The following is a 23474-nucleotide window of genomic DNA, read 5'->3' on the forward strand; positions in this document are numbered from 1 at the left end:
CTACTCATTCACCAATTAGATTAATTAAATCTTTTATTATGTGATAAAAATAAAAAAAACTAATTTGCATATAAAGACAAAATAGCGTTATCGTAAGAGGGATTATTCATGGATAAGAGCAATCTTATGATATCCTAAACACAGCACTTAAAACAGAAAAAGAAAAACATAAAAGATGCAGATAAAGTGAAAACTTTCATGATTCTGAAATTTAAAAATATTCACTATATAGAAAAAAAGGAAAAAGTACTAATTAGAGGTAGTATAAACCCATAAGTTAAAACTTTAATAAATTACCATATACATCTAATATAATAATAAAAATAACATTTATTAGGGACCAAATTTTACTAAACTGTTTTCTTCTTTATGGAAAAACTAATATAAAACCTTTATCGGATACTGAAATTGAAACAAAAATCAATATAAAAACACTACAAAAGGAAGTATTTCAGAAATACAAAAATAAATGGCACAACAATTAATGATATAACTAAATGATACATAGTAAACTGTTTATTGTATTATTCAAATAATTAAGTGAACACAGACCTTTTTTCTCGGATAACATGTTAATCTTTTCCGAATCCGAATTGGATAAGAAGTATCTAAAGTAAGAAATTATAAAACTAATCTTCGGAGGAAATGGAATAATGTTTTTTAACTGAGATTTCAGTCATCAACAATGTTAATTTCCTTCATCAACTAATACAAAATATTCTTCAGATGAATTTTAAAACAATATAAAAGAATAGTTTTACTGTTGTATTAACCCTACATTAACGAGAAGAAGAAAAAGAAGAAAAATTACCCTTTGAACCAGATCATCATCATCATTATCATCATTCATTGGACCAACCAAGCAAATTTACGAAAAAAACCCCAAAAGAGTCTCCAGCAGCAGCACCAAACAATTACTACCTACCATACATCTCTCTCTATATTGCTAGCCATTGCTCTCTTCCCTCAGTAACAACCAACTCTTTCATTTTTCATCAGATCAAACCATCACATTGCATTTCACTTTACTGCATCACCCATTATCTTCTCTTCTTTTCTCTCTCTCCCAAACACACAACACAAAAGTACAAAGCCACTCACCATTCTCTCACTTTCTTTCTCTCTCTCTCTCTCTTATCAGAATCCCATCCCTCTCTCTTCTGCATCTCTCCTACCCTTTCTCTTATCTTCCCAAACCCACCAAAAAAGAATCAATTTTTTAATCACCCTGAGGAAAAAAAATCCCCTTTTTTCCCCCTCAATCAACGCAACACGCTTAAATTACCACCCTTCTTCCTTCTCGCTTTCTCTCTCTCACACGCGCGCACTCCTCCTTCTAAAGGCTTTACCTTTCGCGGAATCGGAATCGGAATCGGTGATCTAGATGGGCATAATCAGAAGCATGAGATCGCGGTCGCATCGCGTCGTGCAGGAGCAAGAAGAGTGTGTTGGTGACAGCATGAGACAGAGTTGTTGGGCCAACATGCCCCAAGAGCTTCTCCGAGAGGTTCTCCTACGAATCGAGGCCTCCGAGGACACGTGGCCGCCGCGGAAGAGTGTCGTCGCCTGCGCCGGCGTTTGCCGCAGCTGGAGACAAATCACCAAAGACATTGTCAAAACACCCGAGCTTTCCTCAAAAATCACCTTCCCCATTTCTGTTAAACAGGTTTCTTCACCACCCTTTTCCTTTGCCTTCAATTTTCTGTGGGATTTCCTCAAAATTCATTTTTTACTTCATTCACTGCACATAACTTGACACAATTAATTAATCAGAGATCATAGTCGTTGATAGCAATTTTTTTAAGATGGTTTTTTAACTGTTAACCATTTTTACATATCGGTTTTTATTTCCAGAGCGTATTTTAATTTTCAAACGTGTACTTTTGTTTTGGTTCCTGAAGTCAAGTGTGTCTTGATTCTGTTAACCAACATAGCGATAACTGGATATTGGAGTGTAATATGGCCAAAAATATTCTGGTGGTGCTTAATTGCCAGAAATTGTCTCTTTAGTGACAAGTTTTTTTTGCATTCAAATTGTTAAATTTTTTGACAGTTTTACTTAACAGAATTAGGTCACCGTTGAGGGCAGGAATAAAAAAAAAATTAAGATGTGATTGGATGTCACAAGGATCAGATGAGTTTCATGTCTGTGATTGGAATAATTACTACAAAAGTTAATAAAAACATTGCAATAAAATGTTTGTGTACAAGTGCATGCATCACTGTTTACTAATATTCAGTTAAATATACACTCTCAAAAAAAGTATACTCATTTACTTTTCTATTAATTTTTTGTTGAGTTGAGAGGGTATTTTGTACTTTTTTGGTGATGGAATTATTTTATTGATTGGGTTTGGTATTATTCCATATCAGCATGATTGTTTGATTGAGTGCAACGAGGTTTTCTTGTGTTACCCATTGTTTGTTTTGTTTTGTTTCTTCCTAACGTTGGTTTTTGTGAAGAATTATGACGATATTCTTGGCTCGATGTTGTGATGAGTTGTGCTTCGATTGTTTTATGGTTGAAAAAAATAAAATAAAAATATTGATTCACCTCGCCTGTGTCGTGAAGGCAAGGGCGAAAGTATTTGTGAGCTGATGGGTAGAGTTGAACCAATGAACTCATTTTTGGGGTCTTTCACTTTCATTGTGTGACTCTATTGAATATTATTAACTTCGTTTGTTTGGAATATTAATAAGATGGTTGTGCATTTCTTCTTTCTCATCTTTTTGTATGACGTATACGAATATAATGCATGGATTAAAATATACTGAACCTCCTTGTTTGTATTAAAATCACTGTAATTTTTTAATGTCTTTTATCTGTCCTTTTAATTATCATGACATTTCATATTCTACTGCTTTTCTGTTCTTTTTCATAAAGTAATTAATGCCATTTTTTAAAATTTGAAGTAGAACTGTAATTTACCTCTGAATGTATGGATAATCTGACGTGTGTTGTTTCAACGTAATTAGTATCTTAAGTTTGAGTTCTAAGTATGCAATCCCGTTAAATATTTCGAGGGAGAATTTTGTTCTTCATAGTGGTTCTATCCAACTATAGCAATGGTGAATTGATTTTGGACAGATTGTGTTTTTTTGTGTGATTTCTAACAGTATCTACTGGGAAAAGGAAACTGCTAAATTCCTGCTTATTCTGTATAAATCCTTTTAATGTTCTTTTTATCCTTGTGGAAATTGGTGATTTTGGTTGGACCATTATATTTGTGGATATTTTTTGCATAACACTATATTCTCTTTTTGCGCCTCCATCACTAGGATTGAATGTTCAATATCACTACTTAGAAGGCTGGGACCACTATATAGTGATGTCACTATTTTAATTATTATGAAGTTTACATTGGCGTTTACTCACTAATACCTTCCACAACATTTTGGAGGACCACTTTAAGTGGCATCTGGGTATTGTCACTGTTACTATTGGCATGGCATCCTTAGTGCATCTTCATCGTTTTTGTTGTGCTGCCCAGTTGTTCCAATTTATCTGGTATTTATTATGTTTTGATTGGGTTGTGGTCCTTGTTATACAATATGCTGGCCAAAAATGTTAAAGTAGAGGTCAAGCTTTTGGGTTCAGTGGGTACCAAGGTGCCCTTTGCTGTGGAATGCTCTGATTTTTTTTTTCTTTTATATTTCCCTGCTCACTATGGTATCGCACTAAAGATTCCCTTGTACACTGCAAAAGCATGATGCTTGAATGTGACTATTGTGCTTGTCTTTTATTACTTAGTACTTCATTGTACTGTTTTCCTTCTCTTGTCTTTGACATGTTTTCATCTATGAGTAATATTGGCAGCCTGGCCCAAGGGAGAATCTCCTCCGGTGCTTTATAAAGCGCAACCGGTCAACCCAAACATACTATTTGTTTCTCAGTTTAACCAATAGTGAGTATATAATAAAACTTGTGGTTGAATCTTCTTGTAAACGCTTTAGTTTCTTTGTTTTTCCACCATTCTTTAGCTTCTAATCCTAAGAGAGTGTGTTCTTCAACTCAGCACTAGCCGAAGATGGGAAGTTCCTTCTGGCTGCACGCAAGTGCAGACGTCCGACATGCACAGATTATATCATCTCTCTTGATGCAGATGATATGTCAAAGGGAAGCAACTCCTATGTTGGGAAACTAAGGTGTGATGTAATTGGGTACTGTGGCCATTGTTTGTTGTTTTGTTTATTAGTGCATTGACTCACCTTTTTCTTTCCCTTTTTAACCAGATCAAATTTTCTTGGAACAAAGTTCACAATCTATGACAGCCAGCCACCTCACTCAGGGGCAAGAATTATGAAAAGTCGCTCCACTAGGCTGGTGAATCTAAAACAAGTTTCGCCGAAGGTCCCTACAGGCAATTATCCAGTGGCTCACATCTCATATGAATTGAATGTGCTAGGCTCCCGGTAAGCTTTACATTTTTGAATTGTAAGTAGATCTTCATGCATGAAATTAACTATTGTTCATACTTTGGTGGACATTGATGCTTTGACTGAGTAGGCAAAATGTTTGCTGAAAATATGTTAGATAACTTTTCACCCTCTTTATATTCTGACCATGTGATACTTACAATGTGTATACCCTAAGCAGGGGGCCTAGGAGAATGCATTGTGTTATGGATTCCATTCCTGCCACTGCAATTGAAGCTGGAGGAGTAGCTCCTACACAGACCGAGTTTTCTCTTAACAACATAGATATGTTTCCTTCATTCCCTTTTTTCCGATCAAAATCAAATCGTGTAGAAAACACCTTGTCTGGACCCCTGGTTGATCAGAAGGATGGGATGCTCGTGTTAAAAAACAAGTCTCCTAGGTGGCATGAGCAGCTCCAGTGTTGGTGCTTAAACTTTCATGGCCGGGTGACAATTGCCTCGGTTAAAAACTTTCAGCTAGTAGCTTCTGCAGAAAATGGACCTGCTGGACCAGAGCATGATAAGATTATCCTCCAATTTGGAAAAGTTGGGAAGGATTTGTTTACAATGGATTACCGATACCCTATTTCGGCTTTTCAGGCCTTCGCGATGTGCCTCAGCAGCTTTGATACCAAGATTGCTTGTGAATGACATGTTTAAACTGGTATATTCATTTCAAAGTTCAATATTCTAAAATTTGACTCTAGTCGGGGAAAAAGCATTGATCAATAAAAAGCTCATAATAGATTCCAGTAGATGTTTACGGTAGTTCCATTGGTAGATCACTGGAATGACATTTTGGTTTACTTTGATACCCTATTATTTAATTTTGGTCCAAGTAAAATGAGTTGCCAAAATCCCATGATAAGAAATCAGGTAATTGTAAATGTTCAACGAAAAATACAATACTGGCATCACATTAGGAACTTAAAAACTTGCATTTCATTCAATACTATATTTTAATCCTTGGCACGTTTTGCCTGTAAGTTTTCTGGAGATGGTGGGAGCTTTATAGTGTATACAATGTTCCTATCATCTGATAATGATTACCACATTCATATGACCATCCTTCTAAAATTGGTTACCCTCATTGTGTATGCCTCTATTAAAGGATGAGAGGATAATAACTACGTGAAAACCTTATTAGCTATTCTCTCTATCTAGCATATTGACAGTTATATCAACTCCATTTTTCCATTTTTTTGCATCTTCAGTTTGCCTATTGACCATGCTTGATTTTTTGTTTATGCCAGCTTCAATCCAGATTATATAGCTATCTCTCTTACTTCTGGGAGACGGATGGTTTGAAAGCACTTGTTGGGAAGCAGAAAGATGAAAAATGTTTGGGATTGGAAGGGTGTCGAACTGAATTTTAAAGGTCCATTCAGTTTCTGGGATCACAATTCACCAGCTCTTGGGAAGATACCATGAACTTGGAATATTATTTGAAACTCCTCCATCCTCACCCCCACAAGACAACACAAAAAGAAAAAGGAAAAAAAAATGCTTTTCTTCTGCCTCCGTGTACATAAATGATATTTTTCATTTATTTTTCTTTTTCAACAACTTTCTGGTTGTTTGTGGTAATATAGCTGTGGTTTTTAAAACATGTCCCCCACAAGACATGTTTTTGTTTATGGGACTACTATCTAGCTTTCAACTTATCCTTTCATGAGAACATGTTGTGTTAGTTAGACTACTTGCATGAAAACAAGTGCCAGCAACTTGGTACGTGCAACTCCTTTCCTTCCGTAATCCACTCTGAACGTGTTCTTTCCAAAACAGTAGTAATGCAATGTTGTAATAGTATTTACAAATTAAAACCGCCATATGCTAAATACAAATTTTACATACTCTTTGTGGAAGTCTTGCTTAAAAGCTATAGTATTTTACATACATGGATTGGTAGAGAACTTACTTTTGGAAATATTTGAGCCAAATAATTACTATAAGTAAAAGTTGTGTTGTGATATGTACTTATATTTTTCTTTTGATATAGGTTTCTGTATATTATTACACTGTAAACCTTTTTCCAAGAAAAGGCATAGTCAACATGCAGTGAAATAAATTGAATTTCAGACTAGTAATTTATTCTCTGATAACTTTTGTTGCGATGAATGGTACTTGATACTTTGAATTGGTGTTGTTCAATGTTATCGAACAGAACACCTTGAAAGGAAAAGTAGTATTGGGAAACATAAGTACAAAGTTGTCATAAAAAAAGTTATAGAAGAGTGAGTGCTGGAATAAACAAAGGATAGGTAAAATGTACAATCATTCAGTGAAATATAGTGATATAATTTTTGGATTGAAGATACCAAAGTGCATTACTATTTCTAAACGTGAAACAAAAGTTATCTTCAAACGATGTGCGTGAGTCAATTTTAGCATATTGAGGTAAACTAGTTTGATTCGATGTACTGTAATATGATTGAGCAGATAAAATCTTAAATATAAGTTTCTCTGTACCAGGGAAAGTATTCTTATGAATGGTATTGGAATAAGAATCTATGAGCACATTTTTTTCTATGAACTGATTTGTAAAAAAAATCACATTTTCAAAATTTTTAATTTTAAAACATAAAATAATTTTAATTTACGAAAAAAAAATATTCTTATAAGTTTTGTTAAAGTTGCACGAAGTTCACAAGGAACCTATCGTCATGTGACACGTGTCCACAATTATAAAAGCTGACTCTTCTCTGTCAATTTTTTGAAGTATATTAATGTATAATCTTTCAGAAAACCTAGTCCAACAACATTTGGAAAGAAATTTCATCCTCACTTATTTATACAATATATTAATATTAACATTAGACTATAACTAAATGACAGAATCGAAAGTATACAGCTATAATCACACTATACTCTATAATATATATAATTTAAAAAAGATATCTATATATATATATCATATTAGACAAAATATTAATGGCTGCAGAAAGTATACTCTAAAAGATTTATTAAGGGAGACAAGATTATTTCTTACATCTAACATAAATAATTTATTTTCATAAAATGGGATAGATGTAAATGATTTGTGAGTTATATTTGCTGATAAACTGTTGAAAAAATAGGACCTTTGTGTCAAAGTCGCGGATTATGAGAAAATGTATTTTAAATGAAATTTTAATATTGTATCTTCGTGCTCATATGACATGTTTAAAATGTTTTGCTTTAAGTGTGGAATAAAGTTTTACATCTTTGACACAAAACGACTTTTTGAAGAAGTTAGAAAGTAAGAAATTTATCATGTAAGTTATATTTTTATTTCAAATAAAAAATAGCCTATTTCATATTTATATTTGGTTTTCCATTTTTGCATTAAAAAAATTTCTGTTAGAGATTTATATTTATTATTTGATGAATCTACAGAATATTTTTTTTATAATGATTAATAAAGGGGTGAAAGGTGTTAAAGTGGAAGTTTTATAATTCATTCGTATTAATGCTTAAAATATATCTTCCATTAATTTTCCACGTTTAAAACGTTATTTTTCTTTTGATCTTAAACAACATTACTTAAGAGGCGCTCCAATTAAAATTTGTTTAACTTTGAGAAAACACACTAAGCAACTTTATTAATAACTGAAGATATTTGATATCTTTCACAATTATGTACAATATTATGTACAATTATAATAAAGTGATATCTTGAAAGGAGATGTTTAGAACAAAAGCTTATGGAGCTATGTAACATTGACCATAAATGTGCCCAAGAGCACAAATGAGAGAAGGGTAGCTGCCACCCACCTTAGCTAAATTATAAGGAATAACCATATAAGGTCTGTGTTTGAGGATAAACCAGGAAAAGGGATCCTCATAATTGTGCTTACAAAATAAACATTCCTCAATCTCATCCCATGCACTGTGATGCAAGGGTATAACTGATTGTTATATACATCATTATCATACATTACAAATTTACAACCATTAGGCTGTTTGCATGCTCACACTTGATTCATGGCTCAAAACCGTGGATTCGGCACCTTCCTCCTCCTCGGTAGGAAGATCATCGGAGTGCAATTCCGGTTGCTTAAGGCTCCGGACAAACTCGGTGAACAAAGGAAAGTGTTCTGGAGAAAAGAAAGATGCTCCCATTCGCTGATATGTGAACAAGTCCAATACTTCATCTCTAGATAGATTCTTCTTAATTTGTTCAAACCCCCCCGGGACACCAGACTCGGAAGAATTTTGACCCGAAACCTTCACCTCATGCTTTCTGCAAGCTGTCATAATTTGAGAAAGTAGCAATTCAGGGCTAGAGTGGTTTTCCTTAGGTTGTTTTGCATCAGAAAGGTCCATGCCGGGTAATATCATTTTGCATGAGTTTTTAGCAAACATCTGTGCAACTGGTTCATAGCCATCATTGTTAGCTGTGTTGTAGAACCCTGCGGTTAGCTCTGAAGGATGAGATCGAGTTCCGTACCAAGAGTGCATAAGTGGGATTTTTCCATATATTGTCACTCCAGAGTCACCAAAAGTAGAAGATGCCATTGATAGGAGGCAGTCTCCATGAGCTATGAGCTGATTGGAATACCATGAGAGGAAAAAGACCCCATATGAGGACTCCCAAGAAGCCCCATCATTAAAGAAGCCAGTGGAGTATGGTGACTGATCATAGGTAGGTGCATCATGTGGACCACCAAGCCCCCACAAAGGATTTCCAGATGCTTCAGCATGTTGCTTGAGAAAGCTAAGCATGTTTTGGTCATAACACTGGAATTCCCCAGCTCCTTGAGTTTTACTAGGTAGCTGATGATGAGAGGGGTAACGTAACTCACCATCTGGTCCTAAACCCATGGAAATGCTCTGCAATATGGCAACAGATGAGGAAATTGTCAGTCATGTATAATCTGAAAGAGCATATTACAATTGGAATACATCTGGTACTGGAATGCAAAATATTTACCGTAATCGTAGAGCCCATGAACGGAGAGAATGAAGACTTGAAGCTCTCACAGAAAGCCTGGTACACTTGGACTGGTGTCTTTCCATCAAGAACAGGAAGATCATCAACTGCCAAGGACAGGCATTCTTTATAATGCTGTCCTGACTTGTCTGTGAAGAAAATATTGGGTTGAGATTCACCAATCTGGGATACCCATTTAGGTAGGGGGATATTTGGCTTCTTAGACCCATGAAAGCAAAGAGACACATGGAGATTGAGACCCACTTTCTGGACCATCTCAGCAATAGCAAGATAGCCTGACCAGTCATATTCTCCCATGGTTTCTTTCTCCACAATTCCCCACCATATAGGGAGCTCAACACCTTCAACTCCTAATAGCTTCAAAGCTTTTAGGCCAGCTGCAATGGCTCTAGCATGGTTTATTGAATTGCAATCATAAGAAACTGCATCTAGGGGCAGCCCCACAAATAATCTAACACCATCCACCTGCAACATATTATTTTAAGCATGTCAGTTACTTTCTAATGCCTCCAGGTTGACATTATATAACAAACCTAAGTGTACTTTTCTACCTAACATGTGTTATTACTGCATAAGAATCGTATGAAAGTAGAAGAATAAATTGTTACCAAGACAGATGCAGTACCTAACACTGACATCTAGAAATTAGTAAACCTCTAGCATGTAAATCCCCTTCAGATACTAACCAAAGGAAAAAAAAAAAAGCCATAGCTCCTTTAACAGTGATGATTAGGTTATGCATTATCAAGGAAATTTCCCAGGAGAATGTCAAGAATCAAGATTTATTTTTTCAAAAATACCACATCCACGACAAAAAGGGAAAACCGCACAAATTCACCAGATGACAAATTCAATGATTGACTTCATTATTTACTCCAACTATGCAACTGATCAAAATAATTCAGAAATCCTTGATATTTCATGTAATTTCAAATTAACAAACGAAAAGTTGAAGTCAAACTAAATTATTAATTAATTAATTAATTAATAAACCATTTCCTTCAGAACCAAACACAATAAAATTCCCAATTTCCCCAGTCTCTCTTCAACCATACACAACGTGAAAAACAAAACACAAAAACTCACCGTTTTGGAACTTGTTCCAGGCCCAGAACGCTTATTCTCCTCTCTAACGGGTTCAGTCCGATGAGCCCTCAAAGTGAAGCTTATCCCAGCCTTCTTCCACCGATTATTCTGACCAAAACTAACTCTATCGTTCACAACCCTGAAATTCTTCAAATTACAAAGGCCCACTTCCCTAGATGCCAAATCGGAGGCTCCCAGCTTCGCTTGAGAGCTTCCAATCACCGAAACCTCCATAGCCAACAACAACAAGAAAGGAAAACGCAATAATCACACCAAAATACTCGCTCAACAAACAATCGAAAATCTAGTCTTTTCAGGATATCCGCTTAATGTTTCCAACAGAAATCGCGGAGAAAAAAATGGGATTCAAGGAAAGAAGAGATAATGAATATTGCAGAAGTAGCTGAGGACAAGATGCATATATAAGGATGTGGAAGCTAAAACGCGCTTTTTCTTTTTCCTTTTTCTTTTGCAACCATTATTAAACTAAAGAAAAACAAAACTTGCAAAACAGCTGCCACGTGTCCACGTGATAGGAGACCAAAGTAGAGCCGCATAATACTATTGTTGATTTTTGTATATAAAATAGAAATAAAAAATAACAAAATATTAAGGACCCCAAATAATAATCATCATCATCATTTTAAAATAGCATAAATCAATTTCATAAGCATAAAATAGCTTACATACGAGTTAATTTATAAAAAGTTATATCAACTTCTGCAAATTGTTTTAATTTTATACAAACCAATGTTAGTTTACGAGTATGAAAAATATTTAAATAGAATTTCTAAATTTCTAAATTTCTAAAATAGTAAAGAAACATAATAATATTTATAAAAGATTGTAGTTTGTGTGGTGGATTAGTCGGATAATATTAGATGCAAGGCTAACACACGCTGATTAATATATAATTAGGAAGCTTAATTATTAATTTGTGGTCCTTAGTTGAGTGCTTGGAACGGTAATATGTTTAAAATAAAAAAACAAGATGATGTTTGGGACCGACACAGGGACATAAGATGTTACATCAGTTATCCAGAACGAATTAATTTAACTGTGGATTGAATATTACTGTGTTAATTAATTTATGTGTTTGCAAGAAAAAATGGCGAGAGGGAATTGGTTGGTTGAAAAGTTGGTGGTAACACAGAATGGAGAGTCACAGAATGAATGATAGGTTGTGGATTGGCATGAAACATAGGGCGATGCTGCGTGTGTGCTGACTCATATCCTATAATGTATTATGTTCTATGTGGTGTGGTTTGGAACATGTCGTGTGGGGTCTTTAACTTTCAGAATCAGATTCAGTTCATTGGTCCATGTTTCAGGATCTGCTTCTGCTTCTGCAGTTCTGGTTTTGGATCTCTCTTCCTCTGACTCGGATCAGAATGGATAAGAGATAAATTGCTTTGGTTACAAACAAATCTTGCAAGTAGACACAACACAACATCATTTTATTGGTTAAATAAACATGCACCTTAACATTGTATATGTTGTTGTGTCTGTTTATTTGCGTATATTTATATATATTGTGACACAAGTTGAACGAAAATCTTTTACGTGGCCATTGTAGCTTTGCATGCCCCTCTTGATTTTGAATTGTGGATAAGGTGAAGGTGATGAAAGATTTACACAAGGGATGATGGAAAGTGGTACTAGAAACTACTGAGGATAATGGTGATCATAGACATGTATGATTGTAACACTATCGTTTGGTGATGATTTCTGATGAAGTTGTTATCATATTATATCAGTCTAAGGTTTTCTAGATGTAGATTACTATAATTTTATACATCAACAATATTATTTACTTACACTTTAATCTAAAATCCTATTAATTTAATTAAAATGTTATATTTATTTATTTTAAAAAAAGTATTAAGATGTTGTAGGTTTACATCATAACGAAGTGAGAATTAATTTTTCATTATTATGACAAGGTTGATAATGATTATCAAAATTTCATATGGTCTTTTAAATAGTTATATAGAGGTTTAGATTTATTACCATGTGTGTATTAGTTACGACATGGAATTATTCAACAAGTATATTAATGTAATCAATATATTGTAATACTTTAAAGTAATATCTAATATGAGTAGAATAGGAATCAAATTGTTATTTATTATGTTGTTATAATTTCTTTAAACAAAACTAAATTTTACATTACATGTATTAAAAAATTAATTGACCTATTAAATCATTCAGATGTCATTTTTATAAAATGATTTAAAGATGAAGTACTTAGGATCTGTTTTTTAAGAGGAATTTAAGAAAAAATATGTGGATGAATTTGAGTAAAAAAAATAATTGTTTTTTTTAAGAAATTTGAAGGTAAAATAAATAAATTTAAGAATGGAATTTGTGAGTGGTTTAATTAATATAAAATATATCATTTTTTTAATAAATTAAATATGTAAAATTATTATTTTACTCTTATAATTAAAATTATTATTTGTTATAATTATTATTATTTATTATTATTACTATTTTACATTATACATTATACATTTACAGTCTCACCTTTCATCGAAACAATACACCCCTCACCTTTGAAAAACTAATGAGCATCTCCGTAAAACAATAATACATAACAGTAACAAAAGGAATTTAGATTTTTGTTTATCAGGATTTTATTCTTAATTAAAATTTAAATTAAACCAATTTATCTTCATCTTTGAATTTTTTTCATTATTCGGCTTAAAAATAATGCTTTACAAATAAATGATTTTGTTAAATTTCTTTTTCTTTTGCATTGTTTTGTTATTTATTTATTTTAATTTAAGATGTCAATTTGTAATTAAAAACATTTTTTTAATAAAAAACAAGGAAAAAAGCTGTATATGATTTGAATACTTCAAAGGTATTTGTATTAATTTGTCAAACTATTCTAAAATCTTGAAAATAAATCTTTATTTTAATCTGTTAGCAAATATAATTTTGATTCTATTACAAAATGTTTTATTTTTCCAAACATAATTTGTCTTTGTGAAATAAGTTTAATAAAAATAAAAATAATTTGTCTTTGTGAAATAAGTTTAATAAAAATAAAAATATTCATGCATTAGTCACCACAGTTCCTTACAAACGTACACGCTTCATGTATATTGCTTCATGTATATCAATATTAATCGGTGATAGTTAATGAGAAAAAAAGCTAAGTTACTTCTCTTTTGGTGTTTGCCAACAAAATATTGATGAGGTTTATTTTGTCGTCTTCTTTTTATTTTATTTCAAAATTTATGACTTAAGAATTATTTTGAGCCGAAAATATTGAAGAGCATCTTGTAATTTTGTGACTGCTAAATTGATTGAATCAAAATGATAAACATGTGTTTTCTTTTTCTTGTTTTTAATCGGTTCATCTTGTACAAGGAAAAAATAAAAGGAAAAGGGTAGATTTATTCTATCTAATTCATATTTTCATATTTTAAATTTCTTACATATTCTTTTCATCCTTTCACCATTTTTCTTATATTTTAGATTGGGTTTAAAAATTACTATTATTGAATGCATTATTTTAACTATACTACTAGAAAGTACATATGTCTAAACACACATCCTTTTTTTTCATATATAAGTAAACTGTAAAAGTTAATAAAGAAAATAATAATATATTGTAGGTTAAATAATAACTATAAAAATACCTTTTTAAATAGAGTTGTTTACTATATATATATATATATATATATATATATATATATATATATATATATTACATATGATTGATTGGAGAATTTCATATTAAATATGAAATTAGTCTAGTGTGAAAAGTAATAATAAAGTTTTAATTAAATAAATAAAGAAGAAAGAGAGAGATGTTTAAAAAAATGTAAAGAGAGTGATATTGATGTTGCCAAGAAATAATGCTATTAATATTCGTTGAAGTCAAGTTGGGTAAATAGAAAAAGTTGTAATAACAAGAATAGTCGTTTATAGGTTGAATAGGAACCTTTTAAGAACAGAAATAAATTATTGATACATAAAATTTGATGAAGTGATTAAAGTGAGAATATATAGTATTTTGAAAAGATTGGAGGTTACACTAAATATTAATATATTATATAAAAAAATTATAATTTTAGTATAAAATTTAAACTTTATTAATTTTGTTTGAATTTTATTAATAATTAAAATAATGAAATATGTGTTTTGTTTTTATTAATTGTTATTTTTATGCATATTTTATTAAAATAAAATTAGTTTAAATAGTAATTAATTTTAAAATAACATCTGCACTTTTTATTTTGTAAAATATAAAATATGTTTGCAGTTTATTGAACATTAATTAAAAATGCTATTTTTTTAAGTGACAATCACTAAAAGTTAAAAGTAATTAATTATTTTAAACACTAATAAGTTTAAATAAAATTAAAGTCTTTAAGATAATAATTTTTTATTGTACTAAAAATAAAATTTATCAATATTTATTATATTAAACTAATTATTTATCTTAAATTTTTCTCATATAGATTTAATTTGTAGATTAATCATACAAAACAAAGCACTTAGGCTTTCTAAATATTAGATTGAAAAGATTTGTAAATTGTTTTTATTTTTTATTATATTTTAAGAATTTAATTCAAAGTCAAGTGAGACATATTGTTGTTTCTATAAAGAAAAAATAGACTATATACATAAGTTGTGAAACTGAGAGTACAAACTATAAACGTGGATGGTACAAAATATGGACAATATGTTATAGATGATAAAAATATGAATGATATAAAAACATACAAAATACATGTTTAACATGAAGTTAAACCAAATTAAATATAATTATAAAATGTAAATTCAAATGATAACTATTTCAAGATTTCAAGATTAGAAATGATATTCTAATTGTCACCAATACTTATTATAGATAAATGTCTATAATAAAAGTTTTGCCATACACAACAGCTTGAAAACACTTTATGCTTCTAAAATAAGAGGTTGAATCCATCATAGAATGGTAAAATGGTATTTATAAACAGAAAATGATAGCATTATCACATAACACTTTCAAATAATTGCATACGATATGATTAACAAGGAAACATATTTTTTCAGTTAAGTGGAAAAGTACACAACCAGATATTCTGTCTATACTCTATCAAAAAAATACTTATGAGAAATAGGATAAAACCATTACATGTTCAACATTAAAAATATTAATTAAATAATAAGTATTATTGTTTTTGCTTCTTATCGTTTAAGGACAGTAACACTAGACAAGTGTCCGTGACGTGTAGGACATATAGATATCGAGGAAATGACAATCCACATTCATTGATAAAATTCAAATATTTAATCATTAATGGGAAGTCCTTCACTTTCCCTTCATCTAAACGTCACTAGAATATGAATATGGCTTCTACCTCCCACACATTTTATTTTTTTTTTTCTTACTTTATCTGAAATATTTTAAACTATTAAAAGAAATTATGAATACTTTAAAATTGCACGTTTCTTTTACCCTTAACCTTTTCAAGGTGAACAAATTATATTATAAATATTATGTTAATAAAAGGTCATATAATTTCTAAATAAAATTCTTTTAAATCAATTTTAATTGAACATGTGATATATTTTAAATTATTTTATTATTTATTATTGTTATGGATTGTATGTTTCAAAGTGTTTAGTTTATCTCGAGTTTGACATTCAAAGATGATTTCAAGATTTCATGATTTAATGGTTGCATTCTTGAAAACACTATAATAGAATAATAGATATTTGAATGGAGTTAACAAGTAATTCATTTGATTTCTTTTTGTGATTTTCTGTAACAGTAAAATATTTAGGAAGAAGTTGGTTAAAACAGATAAAAAAAACAAGTTTTTATTCCCAATAAGGGTGTGGAAGTCCTGGTGGACTACCCCGAGGAGAGCCCGGTGGGCCACTGGTGGGCCAATCAGGAGGTCCAATTGAAACAACTAGAGGGCAAGGAGGAGGCCGAAAAGGCTCAGGGGCTGGTGGTGGAGGAATAGGCGGAGCTTGTGGTGGAGCCACTCCAATTGATGGTGGTTCAGGTGGTGCGCCAAAACAATCTTGCAGCAACCAGCAACAGCATACTACATAGAAACTGTGAATGCAGCACTGGATTATTAAAGCATGCATACTCAAGTAAGTCAGCATTGTTTCTCTTAAAATCGTAATTAGGAAGAAAAGAAAAACAAAGGGTTGCATCATTTAGTATTATTTAAGGTTAGTTGTTATTGATGTAGTGTAGGTCTAAATGAAGAGAAACATGTTACCAACCAAGAGTATATGGAACTACAGAGTCCATTGAAGAAGTTGCCAAGAACCGAAGGTGGTCCGGGACATGAACCTGGATATTCTGGAGGCCCAGGTTCCTCCGGTAGTCTCATTCTTACCTTGCTTGCTGAAGATGAACCAAACACACACCTATTTACTATTGTTGAGGATGTCACGCACTTAAATTCTCTTAAAGGAAAAGACAGGGCTGAATCTTATAGACATTTGGCAATTTATATACAGACAACCAAAATATTTGATTGGTGGTTGCCACAGTGTTCTTAAAACACCTTAGAGGAAAAGTGGAGTCTAACTGTCACTCAGACACAACGGTTATTCAACCTACCCTTTTCTGTCGTGGGGGGAGACATGAATTATAAATGGCAACAGGTTTTGGCAATGAACGAAAAACATTTTTTGGTGTACAAAAGTTCAGAGATGAGCATGATCATTCATCAAACTTGACGTGGAAGGGTAGCTGAACTCGCCTAGGCACGTTGCTGTGTCTCATCCCACACCAAACTCAAACAGTGTGCAACGATTTGACCCAAGGAACCCCACATAAAGGGAAGGAGGTAGGATTATGAGTTGGGAAAAGGAAAATAAAGCAATTCAAATGAGAAAAAGAAAGTAATATGGTGTCGGTTCTAACTCTAATTGACAATCTTGATTTCTTTCTACTCAATGCTGCGGACAATAGTCAATAGATTCTGGATAATCATTACCTTTTATTTAGTATTGCGTAACTCAATCCAACAAACCATTGGTATTGCATTTTTCATGGTATATTGGTCCAGTTCAACATAGATTTTGTCGAGTTCAGAGACTTTCCTTCAAATTTTTAAACATTCTATATTTAAAGGTCAACTCCATCTTACAGGAAGTTTGATCTAATGAAAAAGCATAAACTTTAGCAGACGATGAGTCTTCAAAAAGGTAGAGAAAATTTCTCTGAAAAAAATAGTCCATAAATTTCTCTGAAAAAACACAAACTTTGCAATTCCTCCAACTAGAACCCAAGCAATTATTGGGTTTTCTTCTCACTTAAACAAACCATTTTAATCCAATTTTACTTTTCGATTATACACGATTGCCACGTCCATCCAGTGATCTAAATGCAAACGTAATAGTTATGATTGAATTTCTGATGTTTCTTCCAAAGCACCACCAACCAAATAGAAATAATTTCACTGATACAACTAGATACCACATCAGTATTCGTTGTAAAATGACAGAATCACCATGTTTCTTTTAAGGTAATCAACAAAATTTGTAATTGGGAATTGTATAAAGAAACCAAAAATCATAAAGAACGTTGTGTATAAGTACTGCACAGTTCACAGGCTTCTGGAAAGTAGAAAATAATGAAAAAAAAATTAGGGAGAAATATAAACCGCCAACACTGTTCCAAAACCTACTTATTAGGTGTTCATCTAACCTAATTGAACTTTGATAAGAAAAAAAAAACGATATACAAGAAAGGGAATAAACCTCTGATCATTTGAGAGAGAAATGGGAGCAGGAAAATACAATTTGGTTTACCTCCAATGTCATTGGCTTTAGCAACTGGAGGGCAGACATCATGTCAGCAAGATTTGCAGCTTCATCATGAATACTTCTAAAAAATGATTGGTGTTATACAACAAGAATATTCTTTGACTCTTATAGCATTCTTGTTTTTTTAAGTCTTCCTTTGATGATTTGATGGGCATCATTTTCCATGTTTCTTCTTTCTCCTTGGTGCGCCCCCATTAGCAGGATCTACCAATGGGCCTGACCAGGTTTGGATGTTTGCTTTAGGTTGTGAGAAGTTTGTGGAACTAAATGGAACATCAGGAGGATCAAAAACTGGATCCATGTGATGTGAAGAACCCAGTGGATAGCCTAGAGCTCCATCTTGGTGAGGAGGAGGAAACTTTTCACTCTTGCTCTTAGCATTTGCATGTGTGATCAGCCGCCGTCTCTACAGTAAGAATTAAAGGTTAACACACTTTTATATAAAAGGAAATGTGTGATATAACACAATTATCTTGAATAGCCCCAAAATTTCCAGGAGGGGTGCATATACTTATACAACCAAGGCAACCAAATGCCCCAAATCTAAAGCATTCAAAAAGATGGTGTCAGAACAGTTCAATCTGCCTGCACTTGATCAATAGCAGTCATGGCTGCTGGCAAATGTCTTTATAGAACAATATCAATTAACCGTGTGCAAGTTCTTCTATATATGGAAACAATATCAACTGAATAAATTAATAACTTGTGAAAAAAGGAGGATAAAGAAACAAACTTCCACGTAGATTGCTTGCAGCCAATTGAAAAAATAAATAAGAAATAGATCATGATGTGTGTTTAAGTGAAAACCTACACCATTGCAGCTAATTGATAATTTATTAATTCATCACTTAATCATAACTCAAGCAATATGAAGTACTAGTTGGAGAGAAATAGGAGCCTTATCAAACATACATCAATATTTGCTTGCAGTTCAGCATTGGCCTCTGGAACTGGAATTCCCCGCCCAGCTCGCTCTCGAGGACGAGATTTCTTGACACCGTCAACATTAGCTTTACCAGCTGCTCTCAATCTACAAGATGACATTGAAATTAAATACTGAATTTTTGTGCATTATATTGTCTTGTAAAAACATATATCTTCTGCTCCGTCAAATATCACGAGGCAGAGAAAGTAAAGATGGAGTACAATTAAAATATGCGTTGAAGCTGTATAGATGCCTAGCAACCTCAATTAAAGAAAGAAAAATGGAGGTGGTCAAAACCTAACCAACATGCATGTACTTTGGTAACTTTTATGAAAATAAGCGTTTTTATCAACTATTGATGAAATGATCATTTAGATGCCAAAAGTAATTTAAGCCACCTTCTAGCTTCTTCATCCCGTAGCTTTGCATCCATCTCCTTGCTGGGAGGATATTTTGGAAGGCTAGAGGGATCACAGGCATATGGTTTTGTTGTAAAGAACTGCAAAAGGGAACCAAAGAACATTACATTAGGGTTATTATATTCAAATTCAGAAACACTATAAGGATCACTAGCACAAATTTGTTCGTCTAAAATTATAAACTTCATACAATCGAATTGACAGCACATGGCACTCTAATTATTGCTGTCATTTACTATGACAAGGAAGGAACCCCCTTTCTGATGCAGAGCGAAGATAAAAAATAAAAAACAATTGTTCAGGGGTTTTCAACACTCCATCGATTGAACTGTAGTTCATCAGTCAGACATCAAAATGTTAATTTTAGTTTACCATGATTTCCAAACTAAGTTTTACGTAATCAAGGATCATTGTTTAACAACCAAAAACAATGGCAACTCAGAAAGTCAGATAATCTTGTTTAACTTCATAGTTGCTATTTTTATGGTATAATCAAAGCAAAAGTGATCCATGCTACTAAAGTAAGCTTGAGCTAGATAAGGATTCTATACCCCAGGTTTGGTAAATTCGTACACAAGCACAAAAGATGGACACAGGAAACTAGAGCCAATCATGCAATTGAATTCAGCATATTAACCAGGATTGGAGAGAAGTCAAAGCTTGTTATTAAGGAAGCAATTTCGCTAAGCCATTCTTCAATACTTTTTCAATATTATACTCTAACTAGACAGGATGACAAATCAAGAATGGAATTTCAGAGTTTAAGTTGAACATAAACCTTAGTGCATGGCTAATTAAGTAAATTGGACAGCAACTAGAATTTCCACAATCATGCACTTACAAGACAACCATTTTCATAAAATCATGCAACACATGTTCGAGAAAGAAGATAATTATGGAACCAAATTTCAGAGCTTGCAGTGTTATGACACTCATAACACGAATGTTAATTAAATAATTAGCAGAAAGATGCGCAGAAAGCACTCTATGCTGCATTTGGGTGGAGCATAAGACAGAGCCTTAATGGGCATGACTTGAATAATTGAGTAGCTTCTTTGAATAGGTTTTCTCTTTATTTTGTTGATTCTTATTCGTTCTCCTGATAAGGTGTACTCCTTTTTTTGAAAGTGATAAAGTGTGCTCCTAAATCTCCCTTCTATTGTTAACTTTTTTCCATTTGTCTTGATAAATTTCTTCTTTCTCCATGGTATGTTTTGTTCTAGCTATGAGTGCCAACAAAAACATGTTTACTAAAAGAATGAGAATAGCGAAAGGAAGAAAAACAATCCAAAGGTCTCTGCTGGTATATTATGGAATATATATATTCATGGTTCTTGCATTGGAATATAAATATGATAAAAGGTGTTCTGTTATGCAGTTGTAGCATGCCCATGGAAGGAAAAAATTATTAAAGCATAAGAAATTAGGCAACTTTACAGCATTTACTCAATTAAATTATTATCTTACTTCACTATGCAACGCAGCAGTGGCAGTCAAACGTTCATCTGGATCAATTGAGAGAAGGGTGTCAATAAGCGGCAGGGATGATGGAGGAAAATCGTTAAACGTCTCTGCAATACACCGCTTGTATGACTGTTGGGGCTTAAAAATGGTAGCATGTGGCAACTTCGATTTCTTCCAATATTCGTCAGAAGGAGAACCGCATAGCTTAAATATCTTGTGTAGTTGTTCCACCTACAAAACATGAAGCATGCTAACTATATTAGTAAAATCCTAAGCGCAAATATCACGAACAAGTAGAAGAAAATTGAGAAACCTTTTTGACAACAAAATCTTGCTCGTAGTCTAGTCAACTGAATACATACTATGCACCAAAAAGATGTAATAACAGACCCTATAAGACGTATTCACCATAGAGATTACCTCCGTTCGACCAGGCATAATAGGCTTTCCAGCCAATAATTCAGCAAGAATGCAGCCAGCACTCCAGAGGTCCACTCCTACACCATATTCAGTAGCCCCAAGAAGAAGTTCTGGAGGTCGATACCATAATGTAACCACTCTACTAGTCATAGGGTGCTTGTGATGAGGATCAAAAAAGGAAGCTAATCCAAAATCAGCAATCCTAAGATTTCCATCATTATCAATAAGAAGGTTTGACCCCTTTATATCACGATGCAGCACATGACGGTTGTGACAGTGCTCCAGTCCAGAAAATAGCTGATGAATGTAACATTTTACCTAAAATACCCAGATACAAACATATAATAAGGTCCAGCTCAAGTAGTAACCATAAAATGTAAAAGACTTTTAAATCGTATATTTTAAAACTAAAGATAACACACCAATTACCTGAGATTCCGTGAACTTAATTGCCGAGTTTGTGGCAAGTCCAGCCAGATCATGCACCATGTATTCAAATACAAGATATAAACTGCACGACATTCTAGAAGTCACTAAGCCTTCAAGTTTGATGACATTGGGATGATCTAGACGACGGAGAATCAAAATCTCTCTAGCCATGAACTTCACACTTTCAGGCTCTAAATTGTCAAAACGGACCTTCTTTAGAGCAACAATTTTTCCCGTCAAGGAATCCCTAGCTTTGTAAACATTGCTGTATGTACCTTGCCCGATCTGATTCAAAGATAGCAAAGTCACCAACAAAAGATTTAATATTTGTCAGGCAAGTAGCCAGAAGAAATAACTTTTACACAATTTGTTGGAAGGTTTTTTAATTTACAAATCCCAAACCTCAGAAAAAAGGCTAAATTCCAAATTACTACTTTACCAGTGGCCCTTGTTTGAATAAAGATAACAAAAAAACCCTTCTAAAGTGGGAAATTCCTCATACTATGTTAAAACAAAAAACGGAAACCCAACAGGATCAACACCTCATTGAAAGAAAAGTGCAATGGAGAAGATGACAAGAACCCACATATTGTCAAAAATCAAATCCAGACAGCAAGACCATATCAGCGTTCACCAAACCATAATTGGCAACAAAATTAAATACTGTTGAGTGAATCCAAGCTGTTCTTTACCTTATCAAGCTTCTCAAAGGTGTCAGCTTTCCGAGGCGTCAATCCGTTGATGGCTTCACCAGCAACCTTAGAGAGCCAGGAGGGCCACCCTGCTGCAACCTGCTCACCATGAACATGGTTAGGTGGGTTGCTCAACCTCGGATTCGGCTTCGGCTTCGAAGATCGCCTCCTCTCTCCCCTTGCCCTTGTCCTCTTCTCCTCTCTTTCACCCTCCTTCTCCTTCTCCTTCTCAATGTTCTCATTCTCAACCACCTCTGCTCTACTCACCTCAGCTTTTGCCTCTCTCACTTCCTCTCTCCTCTCCTCCCTCGAAGACTCTCTCCCAAACGCACACCCCATCTCTCAAAATCTCTCATTTACTCCCCCCACTACCACCAGCCACATTTTTCCTCACTTTCTCGCCATCCCAACACCACCCACAACCACTCACCCCTCCAAAACCCTAATCATAAATCTCGAAAAGCTAGACTGTGCAAGCAAACGCTAATTCTAAAGACCCTAACTTTGGCAGACAAAAGTGAGATAACAATGATTTGGAGACACCCCACAATTTGTGGTGCAGTCAAAGAAACCAAAACCACTGTTCCTTTTTTCCCCTTAAGGTGGGTCTTTTTTAAATTTTCTTTCTCCCTTTGACACTGTGATATGGAGGAAGATCAAAGTTGAACAGAAACGGTTGAAGTTGAGTCTTACCAGATTCAAAGATCAGTGAAAAGAAAGGAATGTTTTAGAGAGAGAAAAAGAAAAAAAAATGTGAACGTGGATCTCCCCTCCTTTTCAACTTCTCTCTCATCATACCCATGATGGTTTCTGTATTTATTTTGACTAAAAGAAGAACCAAAAGGTTAGCAAAGACCTGTACCTATAATAACCGAGTTATGGTTGAGG

At 33.3% G+C, this 23474-nt stretch overlaps 4 protein-coding genes across 7 annotated transcripts; 2 read left to right on the top strand and 2 right to left on the bottom strand.

Annotated features, from left to right (window-relative positions):
- The first annotated feature begins 979 nt into the window (after positions 1-979).
- LOC108343030 (tubby-like F-box protein 3) lies at positions 980-6173 on the top strand. Its single transcript, XM_017581047.2, has 6 exons — positions 980-1666; positions 3818-3905; positions 4017-4146; positions 4234-4413; positions 4598-5082; positions 5672-6173. The coding sequence occupies exons 1-5, from the start codon at positions 1385-1387 to the stop codon at positions 5067-5069; spliced, it is 1152 nt and encodes a 383-aa protein (XP_017436536.1). The 5' UTR covers positions 980-1384; the 3' UTR covers positions 5070-5082; positions 5672-6173.
- Positions 6174-8146: 1973 nt separating this feature from the next.
- LOC108343298 (inactive beta-amylase 9) lies at positions 8147-10893 on the bottom strand. Its single transcript, XM_017581491.2, has 3 exons — positions 10438-10893; positions 9331-9816; positions 8147-9230 (listed from the first exon to the last, which is right to left on the bottom strand). Exons 1-3 carry the CDS (start codon positions 10669-10671, stop codon positions 8352-8354), a joined length of 1599 nt encoding a protein of 532 aa, XP_017436980.1. The 5' UTR covers positions 10672-10893; the 3' UTR covers positions 8147-8351.
- A 5270-nt stretch (positions 10894-16163) lies between these two features.
- On the bottom strand, positions 16164-23474 carry LOC108343306 (probable serine/threonine-protein kinase At1g54610). 3 transcript variants are annotated; one of them, XM_017581501.2, is made up of 8 exons: positions 22587-23474; positions 21895-22179; positions 21466-21783; positions 21049-21276; positions 19561-19661; positions 19150-19267; positions 18223-18643; positions 16164-16507 (listed from the first exon to the last, which is right to left on the bottom strand). In XM_017581501.2, the coding sequence occupies exons 1-7, from the start codon at positions 22923-22925 to the stop codon at positions 18392-18394; spliced, it is 1641 nt and encodes a 546-aa protein (XP_017436990.1). In that variant the 5' UTR covers positions 22926-23474; the 3' UTR covers positions 16164-16507; positions 18223-18391. The 3 variants fall into 3 exon arrangements, with proteins under 3 accessions (XP_017436990.1, XP_052735463.1, XP_052735464.1); XM_052879503.1 differs by having other exon boundaries at positions 16684-18643; XM_052879504.1 differs by having other exon boundaries at positions 16164-16521; positions 16684-18643.
- On the top strand, positions 16407-16965 carry LOC128197465 (uncharacterized). 2 transcript variants are annotated; one of them, XM_052879507.1, is made up of 2 exons: positions 16407-16548; positions 16650-16965. In XM_052879507.1, exons 1-2 carry the CDS (start codon positions 16514-16516, stop codon positions 16963-16965), a joined length of 351 nt encoding a protein of 116 aa, XP_052735467.1. In that variant the 5' UTR covers positions 16407-16513. The 2 variants fall into 2 exon arrangements, with proteins under 2 accessions (XP_052735467.1, XP_052735466.1); XM_052879506.1 differs by having other exon boundaries at positions 16416-16548; positions 16655-16965.

Source organism: Vigna angularis, chromosome 6, assembly GCF_016808095.1.
Source record: "Vigna angularis cultivar LongXiaoDou No.4 chromosome 6, ASM1680809v1, whole genome shotgun sequence".
NCBI classification, from domain to species: domain Eukaryota; kingdom Viridiplantae; phylum Streptophyta; class Magnoliopsida; order Fabales; family Fabaceae; genus Vigna; species Vigna angularis.

What these genes read in the sequence shown, in the direction of transcription:
- LOC108343298 (XM_017581491.2), bottom strand. Translation starts at nt 10,671, where the DNA reads ATGGAGGTTTCGGTGATTGGAAGCTCTCAAGCGAAGCTGGGAGCCTCC. An exon ending in CTGGAACAAGTTCCAAAACG is followed by an intron (nt 9,817 to 10,437) that starts GTGAGTTTTTGT and finishes AATATGTTGCAG; the next exon opens with GTGGATGGTGTTAGATTATT. An exon ending in TCATGGGCTCTACGATTACG is followed by an intron (nt 9,231 to 9,330) that starts GTAAATATTTTG and finishes GCCATATTGCAG; the next exon opens with AGCATTTCCATGGGTTTAGG.
- LOC128197465 (XM_052879506.1), top strand. Translation starts at nt 16,443, where the DNA reads ATGGTGGTTCAGGTGGTGCGCCAAAACAATCTTGCAGCAACCAGCAAC. An exon ending in ATTAAAGCATGCATACTCAA is followed by an intron (nt 16,549 to 16,654) that starts GTAAGTCAGCAT and finishes GATGTAGTGTAG; the next exon opens with GTCTAAATGAAGAGAAACAT.
- LOC108343306 (XM_017581501.2), bottom strand. Translation starts at nt 22,925, where the DNA reads ATGGGGTGTGCGTTTGGGAGAGAGTCTTCGAGGGAGGAGAGGAGAGAG. An exon ending in TTAAGTTCACGGAATCTCAG is followed by an intron (nt 21,784 to 21,894) that starts GTAATTGGTGTG and finishes TGGGTATTTTAG; the next exon opens with GTAAAATGTTACATTCATCA. An exon ending in CGGGATGAAGAAGCTAGAAG is followed by an intron (nt 19,268 to 19,560) that starts GTGGCTTAAATT and finishes GTCATCTTGTAG; the next exon opens with ATTGAGAGCAGCTGGTAAAG.
- LOC108343030 (XM_017581047.2), top strand. Translation starts at nt 1,385, where the DNA reads ATGGGCATAATCAGAAGCATGAGATCGCGGTCGCATCGCGTCGTGCAG. An exon ending in TCCTATGTTGGGAAACTAAG is followed by an intron (nt 4,147 to 4,233) that starts GTGTGATGTAAT and finishes CTTTTTAACCAG; the next exon opens with ATCAAATTTTCTTGGAACAA. An exon ending in TTGAATGTGCTAGGCTCCCG is followed by an intron (nt 4,414 to 4,597) that starts GTAAGCTTTACA and finishes TACCCTAAGCAG; the next exon opens with GGGGCCTAGGAGAATGCATT.